The sequence below is a fragment of the Salmo salar genome, chromosome 22 (assembly GCF_965601325.2).
Source record: "Salmo salar chromosome 22, fSalSal1, whole genome shotgun sequence".
NCBI lineage: Eukaryota > Metazoa > Chordata > Actinopteri > Salmoniformes > Salmonidae > Salmo > Salmo salar.
Window position 1 is genome coordinate 43,168,980 of NC_138312.1, and position 15,815 is coordinate 43,184,794.

The 15,815-nt window shown below is 41.9% G+C and overlaps 1 protein-coding gene across 2 annotated transcripts; it reads right to left on the bottom strand.

The window, feature by feature from the left end:
• Positions 1-2,141: 2,141 nt before the first annotated feature.
• LOC106583486 (DNA damage-regulated autophagy modulator protein 2) lies at positions 2,142-6,810 on the bottom strand. 2 transcript variants are annotated; one of them, XM_014167719.3, is made up of 8 exons: positions 6,708-6,810; positions 5,633-5,838; positions 5,413-5,480; positions 5,154-5,296; positions 4,831-5,008; positions 4,544-4,626; positions 4,359-4,451; positions 2,142-4,196 (listed from the first exon to the last, which is right to left on the bottom strand). In XM_014167719.3, the coding sequence occupies exons 2-8, from the start codon at positions 5,761-5,763 to the stop codon at positions 4,074-4,076; spliced, it is 819 nt and encodes a 272-aa protein (XP_014023194.1). In that variant the 5' UTR covers positions 5,764-5,838; positions 6,708-6,810; the 3' UTR covers positions 2,142-4,073. The 2 variants fall into 2 exon arrangements, with proteins under 2 accessions (XP_014023194.1, XP_014023193.1); XM_014167718.3 differs by lacking the exon at positions 6,708-6,810 and adding an exon at positions 6,196-6,410.
• Positions 6,811-15,815: the final 9,005 nt, after the last annotated feature.

Below are 15,815 nucleotides of genomic sequence, written 5' to 3' on the forward strand. Positions count from 1 at the left end.
AAGATACAATTGAACATAGCTGAATAAAATAAAGGATATTTTCTCCAAACAATTTGAGGGAGTACGCACATGCGGCTATTCTGTGTTGAGTTGTTAACAAAGAAACAGGTACTCCTACAGTGCATTCGTTAAGTATTCAGACCCCCTGACTTTTTCCACATATTGTTACGTTACAGCCTTATTCTAAAATGGATTAAAACATTTTCCTCATCAATCTACAAATACCCCATAATGACAAATCAAAAACAGGTTTTTAGAAATGTTTGATAATTTATTTAAAAAACTAAAACTGATAATACATTTACATATGTAGTCAGACCCTTTACTCAGTACTTTGTTGAAGCACCTTTGGCAGCGATTACAGCCTTGAGACTTATTGGGTATGACGCTACAAGCTTGGCACACCTGTATTTGGGTGTTTCTCCCATTCTTCTCTGAAGATCCTCTCAAGCTCTGTCAGGTTGGATGGGGAGTGTTGCTGCACAGCTATTTTCAGGTCTCTCCAGAGATGTTCAATCGGATTTAAGTCCAGGCTCTGGCTGGGCCACTCAAGGACATTCAGAGACTTTTCCTGAAGCCATTCCTGCATTTTCTTGGTTGTGTGCTTAGGGTTGTCCTGTTGGAAGGGGAACCTTTGCCCCAGTCTGAGGTCCTGAGCGCTCTGGAGCAGGTTTTCATCAAGGATCTCTCTGTACATTGCTCCGCTCATCTTTCCCTCAGCCCTGACTAGTCTCCCAGTCCCTGCCACTGAAAAACATCCCCACAGCATGATTCTGCCACCACTATGCTTCACCGTAGGGATGGCAAACACCAAGTGGGCTGTCATGTGCCTTTTACTGAGGAGTGGCTTCCGTCTGGCCACTCTACCATAAAGGTCTGATTGGTGGAGTGCTGCAGAGATGGTTGTCCTTCTAGAAGGTTCTCCCAACTCCACAGAGGAACTCTGGATCTCTGTCAAAGTGACCATCGGGTTCTTGGTCACCTTCCTGACCACGGCCCTTCTCCCCCGATTGCTCAGTTTGGTCGGGCAGCCAGCTCTAGGAAGAGTCTTGTTGGTTCCAAACTTCCATTTAAGAATGATGGAGGCCACTGTGTTCTTGTGAACCTTCAATGCTGCAGACATTTTTTGGTACTCTTCCCCAGATCCTGTCTCGGATCTCTACGGCCAGTTCCTTCAAACTCATGGCTTGGTTTTTGCTCTGACATGCACTGTCAACTGTGGAACCTTATATAGACAGGTGTGTTCCTTTCCAAATCATGTCCAATCAATTGAATTTACCACAGGTGGACTCCAATCAAGTTGTAGAAACATCTCAAGGATGATCAATGGAAACAGGATGCACCTGAGCTCAATTTCGAGTCTTATAGCAAAGGGTCTGAATACTTATGTAAATAAGATATTTCTGTTTTTAATTTTAAAATGTGCTAAAATTTCTAAAAACCTGTTTTTGCTTTGTCATTATGGGGTATTGTGTGTAGATTACTGAGGATTTTTTTGTTTTTAATCCATTTTAGAATAAGGCTGTAATGTAACAAAGCGGAAAGTATTCAGACTTAATTTTTTCCAAAGGCACTGTATACTTAATTTAGAGTTATTTATGTTGTGATACAAATATTGGGCTATATGGTTTGACTTTTAATACATTCTATAGCTGCATGATGCGACTCTAATGATGATTTGAAAGAAGTCGCATGAAATATAAGGAAAGTTGAGAAATCAATATAGTAGGCCTAGCCTATCGAAAGATGATAGAATCATCTTCTTTTTAAGAGGCCATCACTGTTTTCTCACGCAATTGCATAGCCTATAGAAATGTTGCGCAACATGAGCTCATGGGCTCTTATCAAGTGTTTTATTTGATTTTTGATGACATTTGCATTGATGTCAGAGTGATTAGAGGGACAGAGAGGCAGTTACCAAGTTTGGTAGGTTATAAATGACCATCAGCAGCATCAGAGCTTGGAAAAGCCTAATTACTGTGACATGGAATTTTACTGCTATCATGACTCGTGATATGGCCAGTGGCCACCGTAACAGACCTAGATACAAGTAAAAGGTTTTTATTCTGTTATAAAGCAACAGTGAATGTATAATGCTTGCCATTCCTGAGAATGGAGACAACACAATTAAAGCTCCTATGTAGTTACTGCAGATGTGACCGTTTATTAGGAAACATGGAACATCAGATTTGCCTAAAATATTTCCCTGTCAGTTAACAGCAATGATGGCAATACCTCCTCCACACACCTCCAGTGTGGTCATAGAAACAGGTGGCTACAGGTAGCCAGCTGCCATTTTTTATTTAACAAAATAAACCTTTTAGTAGAAAACAAATGAATAACCAGAGCATCATAGATGAGTTAGCTGACAACGTCACACAAAAGATCCTCACAGTTCAATGGGGCAGAAGTCCATGAGTTGTAATTCTGGATGGCCAGATGGCTACCAACAATGACAAGAAACTGCCATGTGGGGAATTGTGACTCGTTTCATCTTGTTCTTGATACCATGTTTTGATGTGTTTTGACTGAATTCATATCAATGCTAATATGGCTAAAATTCACTAGCTAACCAACAACTGTAATGATGTATTTGAGACAAGTGTTTGTTGTGCAAATACAAGTAGCCAGCTGCCATTTTTTTTATACAACAAAATTCACTTTTAGTAGAAACAAAATTAATAACCAGAGATTCAGTAAAATGTAAAACCTGCTTATATCCCCTATATTTTATCCATTCAATGTTAGAGATGTGAATTCATTACTTTTTAATGGGTCTGTATGGAAGTAATTTAAATCATCATTGGGGAAGAAACAGAAAAGCACAAAACCAAATAGAAAAGTAACAAAAAATACAATCCATTCAGTAATGATCAAATCTAAAGCAAAACACACTTATTTCCTTATTCTCCTACATTAACACAGAGGGCTTCACAGCCAGAGCACAATAACTTAGCATTCCGAAGCACAAGTGAAGTAGAGTAAATGCATCATTATACTTTTAGATAATTAGTTCAAGTGCCTTGCTTCAAACCACTTAATATAAATTCTCATGAAAGACAACCAACGTAAGCTCACGCAACAAATGCTCATATCTATTTTTGTGTTGAGGGGGTTGCTCGACTTGTAAGAAAGCAGAACCAAACATGTTGCTGGCTCTTTGGCACCATCCAGTGGTTGATAAGAATAGCATAGTTGTGTTCTGAACACTAAAAAAAGTACAAGGTATGAAAACCTTTACACACCACAGATGACATTTGTTAGATGATGCCCTTAGGCCCAATAAAAATATGTACCGCTCATAACACAAGAACCAAATGTCAGTGAAAATAGTGCAGTTGACATCAAAAAGGCATGTCAGTTTAGAAGGGCGTGTGGCATTTCTACTGTATCTAAGAATTAGGCTTATCAGCAGTATCTTAGTGCTTGTTGATCGCACACTCAGCATTCTATATTTAAGCAATAAGGCTCGCGGAGGTGTGGTATATGGCGAATATTCTACGGCTAAGGGCTGTTCTTATGTGTGATGCAACGAAGAGTGCCTGGATACAGCCCTTAGCCGTGGTATATTGGCCATATCACAAACCCCTGAGGTGCCTTATTGCTATTATAAACTGGTTACCAACATAATTAGAGTAGTAGATATAAATGTTTTGTAATACCTGTGGTATACAGTCTGATATACCACAGCTGTCAGTCAATCAGCATTCAGGGCTCGAACCACCCTGTTTATAATTAAGCTATAAGGCCTGATGGGGTGTGGTATATGGCCACTATACCACGGGTAAGGGCTGTTCTTATGCATGATGCAACGCAGAGTGCCTGGACACAGCCCTTAGCCGTGGTATATTGGCCATATACCACTGACCGCCGAGGTGCCTTATTGCTATTATAAACTGGTTACCAACTAAATTAGAACACAAATGTTTTTGGTCATACCTGTGGTATACGGTCTAATATACCACGGCTTTCAGCATTCAGGCTCGAACCATCCGCATTATAATCTCATTTATTCCATTCAGTATGTTGACATTTACAGCTCGACTCCACCACACTACTAGGAGTGGTCTTGTTCAGATGCCCCCTGCCAGCAAAGGAGAGGTCTCTGATTGGTTGGGAGGTGTGGTGATGCTGTAGTGTGGTGAATCATACATGTGATTACTCTGTAGGTCCGCCTCTGCCCGCAGCGTTATTTTCTACAGATGGGAAATGGAGCACAGTTGTTAGAAAAGTGGTCTTCAACTTCTGCCCAGGAGAGCTATAGGGTATGCAGGATTTTACTGCAGCCCAGCAATAACAAATGTGGCCCTAGTGATAAAGTAAGTGAATAGAGGAAATGAGGATGAGAGCTGTAGTACCTGGAAGTCTCGGATGTAGGTGAGGAAGAAACTGACGAAGGAGAGAGCCAGAGACCACTCAGAGATGGCGCTGATGATGTGAGGGATGTAGCCCTGCAACAAACAGAACTGTTACACACACACACACACACACACACACACACACACACACACACACACACACACACACAAATAAGGTTTCTAACCGTCTCTCCAGGTATCCAGTGCAGTTTATGGGCCACGTCCACTCCAGGCAGACTGCTGTACATGATGACAGATGACACAAACACAGAGAAGAAGTCAAGGAGTACAACAGGCAGGAGCTAGAGCAGTTTTACAGAGGGCAACTCTTGCAGTTGTCAGAGGTCCTTGCAATTTGTGCAAGTTATCAGCTTCCATTCACTGTAATTGTCTAATAGCAACAACAATCTATAAGTAACAATGAATCATGATTTCATATTTGCATGTTTGGCAGAAATATAGTCAAGGATACTGCTGATAATGCTGGCAAAGGTCCACACTCCAATGCTGAGTCGGACCAAGAATATACTCTTCCCGTGGACGTGAGGCTGCATGTACAGCGACACCAGCGTCTGCACCAGGATGTACAGGGCCCCCACACCAAACGTCAATATCGCCCCCACCAGGTGCATGAAGAACAGAGTGGTTTTCTGTAGAGGGGGAGGTATTGATTTACAGTATCACAGCTACATACATGATTGTCATTATAGGAAAAAGTGGAACAAGGACTGTAGAAGAGAGACTGAAAGAAATGGAGAGACAGATATACACAACAGGACACAACTCAAAGGGTACCTGGAAGTTAGCAACGATGCACATGCCAAAGGAGCTGGTCCATCCCAGCACCAGGCCCAAGACGTTGAGTTTATGGAGCTTTGACTCCTCTTCGTCTGTCAAGGCTTGGACCTGCTTGTAGCGTACATACATGGTGGCTACACCTGCCACAACAAACATGATCACACATTAAAACAGTCACAAATTCAGTCCGATATACACATGATTTCAAATTGATTGCTAGATTCAAGAGGACTCAGAGAGGTAAAGGTGATGTTACCTAGGAATGCTGACACGTCCAGCATGATTCCAAACACACATCTCTCTGGGGCAACTGTCCCTGTGTCACTGTGAACAGAAACATGACAAGCACAATGTCAGTCACTTCCTATTACAATGCAATGCCTATTTATGAACCGAAGTGATTTCAGGTATAAATGTAAAAAGACAAGGATACAAGGAGGATGGTGTTTGCATTTGGGAATCAGCCTATATCTGACCTGATGTATGGCACCAGTGGGTCCACATGTCTCAGCACCACAGCTGTGATGTAATCGAATATGAACGTGGCTGTCGTCCATAATACCAGAGCTACTGGTAGAATACACAGACCTTGCTGGAACCACCACATGTCCTCTGTGTGTGTGTGTCAATCCACCAGTAGCCTATCCAAGTTAAACCACTTGTGCTGGTGTGTTGTCTTCACCTGTAGAGCATGAGGTTATGTAAGGCGCCAGAGTGCGCTGTGGGCACACACACTTAAATAGCTAAATCTGCACACTCTTGTTTCCTCATTCTGGATAAAATCACATTATTAAGAGACTATGCATTCCTCCCACGTGATCTCATTTCTCAGTTCCTCTTACTACTGTTTCTGTGCCTCGATGTACTAGCAAGTAACTTTAGAGAGATACAGAAACGTTACGGTTACATTTGCTAGGCCACAATGAGTACATGATACTGTTTAATCGGATAAATAGAGAGTGAACAAACTACATAGAATACGTAGTCAAACAGTTGTGTATACAATAACTGGAACTCTGACAATATGACCCTATTGTACCTTCGGTTCCTTTGCTGTCACCTCATCACACGTCAATTGGTCTCACAAAAGAAAAATGAACAGCGAGAATGCAGAAAAGCAAAGCTGTAGTTTACTCTTCTGATCGCTATAATTAAATATACATGACACGGATTAGGGTTTATGTCATGCTCTCTCAACTAAAAACGTAATCCCTTTACTTCCTGTTAGTGTTTCAGAAGAGGCGTGGCCTTGAAATACCCGGATTTTTAGCGAAAGTTAACAGAGAGGATCTTTCATGTCAATCATCTGACAGCAGAGACAAAAGTTGCTCTGTTACTTAAATTATGATATGATGATGATACATATATTTACAAACAGTGCTTGACTTGGACTGAAATAGGTTCCGGTACTCATTTTGTCTGCCGGTACTGTTTACATTTAGGTGCAGGAACCAGAATACTTTTGAGTTAATATCAAAATCAAATCAAACTTTATTTTTCGCATGCGCTAAATACAAGAAGTGTAGACCTTACCGTGAAATGCTTACTTACTTATTCTATACGAGGAACGTGAGCTCAAAGGGTAGAACATTTTAGGTGCCGGTGTTGTGTGCCACAGGAAGCATTAGACTCTACTCACAAAAGGAAGTGGTTATTTCAGCAATAATAGTTTTCAGAGCCCTCTACTGTTCTCTCTACCCATCCCTGAATCCCCCATCCCATCGTGCTTTTCCCTGTTATGGCTTTTCCTACATTTTTTTTTTACACTTTTTCTGTTTTAGTTTTTAAGAACGTAGGTACAGTAGTAATAGTAAAATAATAATAATACAATTTGTACTCTGGGCGAAAAAGAAAGTTCAAATATATGAGTCAACATGAGTGCATATCCATAATCATAGTAAACTGTTATAATAATAGAAAAAAATAAGAACAAATAAACAAATGAATAATAATATAATAAACAAAACTATGACTGAATGTTCCTCCATGAAGAACCCCCTCCCCAATAGGTCCTCTCTCAATAGGACACCCCCAGCACCTCCACCATCCCCATCAACCTCCCCGCACCCCTCAACCACAACACACAATAATGATATTAATAATAGAAAAAAAAATAGAAAAAAAGATATACCAAGATATATACACGGCTCAAAAAAATTAAGGGAACACTAAAATAACACATCCTAGATCTGAATGAATGAAATAATCTTATTAAATACATTTATCTTTACATAGTTGAATGTGCTGACAACAAAATCACACAAAAATAATCAATGGAAATCCAATTTATCAACCCATGGAGGTCTGGATTTGGAGTCACACTCAAAATTAAAGTGGAAAACCACACTACAGGCTGATCCAACTTTGATGTAATGTCCTTAAAAGAAGTCAAAATGAGGCTCAGTAGTGTGTGTGGCCTCCACGTGCCTGTATGACCTCCCTACAATGCCTGGGCATGCTCCTGATGAGGTGGCGGATGGTCTCCTGAGGGATCTCCTCCCAGACCTGGACTAAAGCATCCGCCAACTCCTGGACAGTCTGTGGTGCAACGTGGCGTTGGTGGATGGAGCGAGACATGATGTCCCAGATGTGCTCAATTGGATTCAGGTCTGGGGAATGGGCGGGCCAGTCCATAGTATCAATGCCTTCCTCTTGCAGGAACTGCTGACACACTCCAGCCACATGAGGTCTAGCATTGTCTTGCATTAGGAGGAACCCAGGGCCAACCGCACCAGCATATGGTCTCACAAGGGATTTGAGGATCTCATCTCGGTACCTAATGGCAGTCAGGCTACCTCTGGCGAGCACATGGAGGGCTGTGTGGCCCCCCAAAGAAATGCCACCCCACACCATGACTGACCCACCGCCAAACCGGTCATGCTGGAGGATGTTGCAGGCAGCAGAACGTTCTCCACGGCGTCTCCAGACTCTGTCACGTCTGTCACGTGCTCAGTGTGAACCTGCTTTCATCTGTGAAGAGCACAGGGCGCCAGTGGCGAATTTGCCAATCTTGGTGTTCTCTGGCAAATGCCAAACGTCCTGCACGGTGTTGGGCTGTAAGCACAACCCCCACCTGTGGACGTCGGGCCCTCATACCACCCTCATGGAGTCTGTTTCTGACCGTTTGAGCAGACACATGCACATTTGTGGCCTGCTGGAGGTCATTTTGCAGGGCTCTGGCAGTGCTTCTCCTTGCACAAAGGCGGAGGTAGCGGTCCTGCTGTTGGATTGTTGCCCTCCTACGGCCTCCTCCACGTCTCCTGATGTACTGGCCTGTCTCCTGGTAGCGCCTCCATGCTCTGGACACTACGCTGACAGACACAGCAAACCTTCTTGCCACAGCTCGCATTGATGTGCCATCCTGGATGAGCTGCACTACCTGAGCCACTTGTGTGGGTTGTAGACTCCGTCTCATGCTACCACTAGAGTGAAAGCACCGCCAGCATTCAAATGTGACCAAAACATCAGCCAGGAAGCATAGGAACTGAGAAGTGGTCTGTGGTTACCACCTGCAGAACCACTCCTTTATTGGGGGTGTCTTGCTAATTGCCTATAATTTCCACCTGTTGTCTATTCCATTTGCACAACAGCATGTGAAATGTATTGTCAATCAGTGTTGCTTCCTAAGTGGACAGTTTGATTTCACAGAAGTGTGATTGACTTGGAGTTACATTGTGTTGTTTAAGTGTTCCCTTTATTTTTTTGAGCAGTATATATATATATATATATATATATATATATATATATATATATATATATATATATATATATATATATATATACATACACACATGTGCAGTACATATACATAAACATATTCACAGGACACTCAACTTTTCTCTTATCTCTTTTCCTACATCAGATATGCAGGTGTCATTTCCACCTGGATGACAGCACATAATCAGCAAGACCGAGGGAATGCCTGCCCATTCTCAGATGTTAGATAATCCCAGATGAGCACATGTCATTTACATTCCAGCCATTGTCAACTCCAGATTTGACTACTTCAGCTCACACCCTGCTGGAATCCATGCATTCTCAGATTCCCCTCTGTTATTAATCTCTATATTGTAATCAATAAAGTGTTTCAAAATGCTGTACTTTTATTAACATAATTTATATGTTCAGATAATTCCTGAGAGAGAAGGGGTGTAATATCTCCAGATGGGCGTGTGGTACCCTTCCTCACCCATGCCAACAAGATGTTACTTCTTGTGGGGTCTTTGCCTTGAAAGTAAGTATGAGAGTATAAGTAATGTACAATTAACCTACTGAAAGTATACTGACTAAAAGGCAAAACAGAACTGTAAAATTATATTATAGCTGTGTCTTTGTATACTTGCGAATTAGAATCTTAAGTGTAACATCATTTTGTTGGGAAAACTGAAATGCCCATCAAATGTTTTCTCCAGTTTGCTGAATGTGTTCTGAAGGAGGAGTCGATTGTCTTTTCAAATACGGATAAAGATGTTAACATAATGAGAGAAGAAAAAGCAGTCACTCTCCTCCAAAACACCAGAATGTTCAATTTCTAATTTAATATAATTGTATATTTTTAAAAAACAACATTTATATGGACCTTTCAAGGTTATCTTTGATCCAACGTCTGACTAGATGGCCACTAAAACACATGTATTTAAATAATTATGTTACAAGAAACCTATACTATTCCCTTGTTCCCTGTTTTCTCTGAAAAATACATGTAAAGATGTATAGACTACTTGACATTATGTTTTGCTAGATGACCTGAGCCAACTGTGCCTCTTCTGTGTGGAGGTTGACAATAATGAGGAAGACACTAACTGCGTAATTGCTTGTTCAATTTTAAAGGCACATTTTTAGGAGTACGAATTTGTATAAGCAGTAATATTTCTAGAGGTAGCATCATCCGCTTTGTCTGATAATGAAATAATTGTAATTCAAGAAAATGTATTTAATGTTTTAAATATATAAAAAAAAGTAATCATAAATTTCAGATTGGTTGTGACCGCTGCCCACGATGGTTCCACCAGTCCTGTATGAAAACCATCCCATCATTGGAGGATTATGTCTGCGCTGCCTGTCAGGACTAGGTTAGGCTTGAGCTCCAGGCAATGGTATTCCCTGGTCAACTTCCATAAAAAGTGGACTAAATGTTCAGTCGATCTGTTGCAGCTTTCCAATATTTATGTGATTTATTGTCTTTTTATATTCGATTTACTGTCATTTTGTATCTTATTATGCAAATATCGAAATGTGTATTTCTTATTTAATGTTTGTTAACAAACTTAACTTTCTGTGATGTTTGTATTATTGTGTGATAATATTTGTGTATTATAATTATTTTCTTATACATTACAAAATGTTTCTAAAATAAATGTTTATGTTTCTTTATACTCTAATTTTGCTTTCTGTGGCACACACTACTGGTCAACATGAGCTACCAAAATGATTCAGAAGTGTGCCAGGCCTTGCAGTCCCAAGATAGAAAGGGGGGGGGGGGGGGAGAATTTCGGCAGGCAAGAAAATGGCCTTGCCGAAATCCCCCCCCCCCCCTCTAATTTCCTTATTTTTGTGGCTAGAGTCAAATATACTGCTCAAAAAAATAAAGGGAACACTTAAACAACACATCCTAGATCTGAATGAAAGAAATAATCTTATTAAATACTTTTTTCTTTACATAGTTGAATGTGCTGACAACAAAATCACACAAAAATAATCAATGGAAATCCAATTTATCAACCCATGGATGTCTGGATTTGGAGTCACACTCAAAATTAAAGTGGAAAACCACACTACAGGCTGATCCAACTTTGATGTAATGTCCTTAAAACAAGTCAAAATGAGGCTCAGTAGTGTGTGTGGCCTCCACGTGCCTGTATGACCTCCCTACAACGCCTGGGCATGCTCCTGATGAGGTGGCGGATGGTCTCCTGAGGGATCTCCTCCCAGACCTGGACTAAAGCATCCGCCAACTCCTGGACAGTCTGTGGTGCAACATGGCGTTGGTGGATGGAGCGAGACATGATGTCCCAGATGTGCTCAATTGGATTCAGGTCTGGGGAACGGGCGGGCCAGTCCATAGCATCAATGCCTTCCTCTTGCAGGAGCTGCTGACACACTCCAGCCACATGAGGTCTAGCATTGTCTTGCATTAGGAGGAACCCAGGGCCAACCGCACCAGCATATGGTCTCACAAGGGATTTGAGGATCTCATCTCGGTACCTAATGGCAGTCAGGCTACCTCTGGCGAGCACATGGAGGGCTGTGTGGCCCCCCAAAGAAATGCCACCCCACACCATGACTGACCCACCGCCAAACCGGTCATGCTGGAGGATGTTGCAGGCAGCAGAACGTTCTCCACGGCGTCTCCAGACTCTGTCACGTCTGTCACGTGCTCAGTGTGAACCTGCTTTCATCTGTGAAGAGCACAGGGCGCCAGTGGCGAATTTGCCAATCTTGGTGTTCTCTGGCAAATGCCAAACGTCCTGCACGGTGTTGGGCTGTAAGCACAACCCCCACCTGTGGACGTCGGGCCCTCATACCACCCTCATGGAGTCTGTTTCTGACCGTTTGAGCAGACACATGCACATTTGTGGCCTGCTGGAGGTCATTTTGCAGGGCTCTGGCAGTGCTTCTCCTTGCACAAAGGCGGAGGTAGCGGTCCTGCTGTTGGATTGTTGCCCTCCTACGGCCTCCTCCACGTCTCCTGATGTACTGGCCTGTCTCCTGGTAGCGCCTCCATGCTCTGGACACTACGCTGACAGACACAGCAAACCTTCTTGCCACAGCTCGCATTGATGTGCCATCCTGGATGAGCTGCACTACCTGAGCCACTTGTGTGGGTTGTAGACTCCGTCTCATGCTACCACTAGAGTGAAAGCACTGCCAGCATTCAAATGTGACCAAAACATCAGCCAGGAAGCATAGGAACTGAGAAGTGGTCTGTGGTTACCACCTGCAGAACCACTCCTTTATTGGGGGTGTCTTGCTAATTGCCTATAATTTCCACCTGTTGTCTATTCCATTTGCACAACAGCATGTGAAATGTATTGTCAATCAGTGTTGCTTCCTAAGTGGACAGTTTGATTTCACAGAAGTGTGATTGACTTGGAGTTACATTGTGTTGTTTAAGTGTTCCCTTTATTTATTTGAGCAGTATATATATATATATATATATATATATATATATATATATACATGTGCAGTACATATACATAAACATATTCACAGGACACTCAACTTTTCTCTTATCTCTTTTCCTACATCAGATATGCAGGTGTCATTTCCACCTGGATGACAGCACATAATCAGCAAGACCGAGGGAATGCCTGCCCATTCTCAGATGTTAGATAATCCCAGATGAGCACATGTCATTTACATTCCAGCCATTGTCAACTCCAGATTTGACTACTTCAGCTCACACCCTGCTGGAATCCCTGCATTCTCAGATTCCCCTCTGTTATTAATCTCTATATTGTAATCAATAAAGTGTTTCAAAATGCTGTACTTTTATTAACATAATTTATATGTTCAGATAATTCCTGAGAGAGAAGGGGTGTAATATCTCCAGATGGGCGTGTGGTACCCTTCCTCACCCATGCCAACAAGATGTTACTTCTTGTGGGGTCTTTGCCTTGAAAGTAAGTATGAGAGTATAAGTAATGTACAATTAACCTACTGAAAGTATACTGACTAAAAAGCAAAACAGAACTGTAAAATTATATTATAGCTGTGTCTTTGTATACTTGCGAATTAGAATCTTAAGTGTAACATCATTTTGTTGGGAAAACTGAAATGCCCATCAAATGTTTTCTCCAGTTTGCTGAATGTGTTCTGAAGGAGGAGTCGATTGTCTTTTCAAATACGGATAAAGATGTTAACATAATGAGAGAAGAAAAAGCAGTCACTCTCCTCCAAAACACCAGAATGTTCAATTTCTAATTTAATATAATTGTATATTTTTAAAAAACAACATTTATATGGACCTTTCAAGATTATCTTTGATCCAACGTCTGACTAGATGGCCACTAAAACACATGTATTTAAATAATTATGTTACAAGAAACCTATACTATTCCCTTGTTCCCTGTTTTCTCTGAAAAATACATGTAAAGATGTATAGACTACTTGACATTATGTTTTGCTAGATGACCTGAGCCAACTGTGCCTCTTCTGTGTGGAGGTTGACAATAATGAGGAAGACACTAACTGCGTAATTGCTTGTTCAATTTTAAAGGCACATTTTTAGGAGTACGAATTTGTATAAGCAGTAATATTTCTAGAGGTAGCATCATCCGCTTTGTCTGATAATGAAATAATTGTAATTCAAGAAAATGTATTTAATGTTTTAAATATATAAAAAAAAGTAATCATAAATTTCAGATTGGTTGTGACCGCTGCCCACGATGGTTCCACCAGTCCTGTATGAAAACCATCCCATCATTGGAGGATTATGTCTGCGCTGCCTGTCAGGACTAGGTTAGGCTTGAGCTCCAGGCAATGGTATTCCCTGGTCAACTTCCATAAAAAGTGGACTAAATGTTCAGTCGATCTGTTGCAGCTTTCCAATATTTATGTGATTTATTGTCTTTTTATATTCGATTTACTGTCATTTTGTATCTTATTATGCAAATATCGAAATGTGTATTTCTTATTTAATGTTTGTTAACAAACTTAACTTTCTGTGATGTTTGTATTATTGTGTGATAATATTTGTGTATTATAATTATTTTCTTATACATTACAAAATGTTTCTAAAATAAATGTTTATGTTTCTTTATACTCTAATTTTGCTTTCTGTGGCACACACTACTGGTCAACATGAGCTACCAAAATGATTCAGAAGTGTGCCAGGCCTTGCAGTCCCAAGATAGAAAGGGGGGGGGGGGGGGGAGAATTTCGGCAGGCAAGAAAATGGCCTTGCCGAAATCCCCCCCCCCCCCTCTAATTTCCTTATTTTTGTGGCTAGAGTCAAATATACTGCTCAAAAAAATAAAGGGAACACTTAAACAACACATCCTAGATCTGAATGAAAGAAATAATCTTATTAAATACTTTTTTCTTTACATAGTTGAATGTGCTGACAACAAAATCACACAAAAATAATCAATGGAAATCCAATTTATCAACCCATGGATGTCTGGATTTGGAGTCACACTCAAAATTAAAGTGGAAAACCACACTACAGGCTGATCCAACTTTGATGTAATGTCCTTAAAACAAGTCAAAATGAGGCTCAGTAGTGTGTGTGGCCTCCACGTGCCTGTATGACCTCCCTACAACGCCTGGGCATGCTCCTGATGAGGTGGCGGATGGTCTCCTGAGGGATCTCCTCCCAGACCTGGACTAAAGCATCCGCCAACTCCTGGACAGTCTGTGGTGCAACATGGCGTTGGTGGATGGAGCGAGACATGATGTCCCAGATGTGCTCAATTGGATTCAGGTCTGGGGAACGGGCGGGCCAGTCCATAGCATCAATGCCTTCCTCTTGCAGGAGCTGCTGACACACTCCAGCCACATGAGGTCTAGCATTGTCTTGCATTAGGAGGAACCCAGGGCCAACCGCACCAGCATATGGTCTCACAAGGGATTTGAGGATCTCATCTCGGTACCTAATGGCAGTCAGGCTACCTCTGGCGAGCACATGGAGGGCTGTGTGGCCCCCCAAAGAAATGCCACCCCACACCATGACTGACCCACCGCCAAACCGGTCATGCTGGAGGATGTTGCAGGCAGCAGAACGTTCTCCACGGCGTCTCCAGACTCTGTCACGTCTGTCACGTGCTCAGTGTGAACCTGCTTTCATCTGTGAAGAGCACAGGGCGCCAGTGGCGAATTTGCCAATCTTGGTGTTCTCTGGCAAATGCCAAACGTCCTGCACGGTGTTGGGCTGTAAGCACAACCCCCACCTGTGGACGTCGGGCCCTCATACCACCCTCATGGAGTCTGTTTCTGACCGTTTGAGCAGACACATGCACATTTGTGGCCTGCTGGAGGTCATTTTGCAGGGCTCTGGCAGTGCTTCTCCTTGCACAAAGGCGGAGGTAGCGGTCCTGCTGTTGGATTGTTGCCCTCCTACGGCCTCCTCCACGTCTCCTGATGTACTGGCCTGTCTCCTGGTAGCGCCTCCATGCTCTGGACACTACGCTGACAGACACAGCAAACCTTCTTGCCACAGCTCGCATTGATGTGCCATCCTGGATGAGCTGCACTACCTGAGCCACTTGTGTGGGTTGTAGACTCCGTCTCATGCTACCACTAGAGTGAAAGCACTGCCAGCATTCAAATGTGACCAAAACATCAGCCAGGAAGCATAGGAACTGAGAAGTGGTCTGTGGTTACCACCTGCAGAACCACTCCTTTATTGGGGGTGTCTTGCTAATTGCCTATAATTTCCACCTGTTGTCTATTCCATTTGCACAACAGCATGTGAAATGTATTGTCAATCAGTGTTGCTTCCTAAGTGGACAGTTTGATTTCACAGAAGTGTGATTGACTTGGAGTTACATTGTGTTGTTTAAGTGTTCCCTTTATTTATTTGAGCAGTATATATATATATATATATATATATATATATATATATATATATATATATATATATATATATATATATACATGTGCAGTACATATACATAAACATATTCACAGGACACTCAACTTTTCTCTTATCTCTTTTCC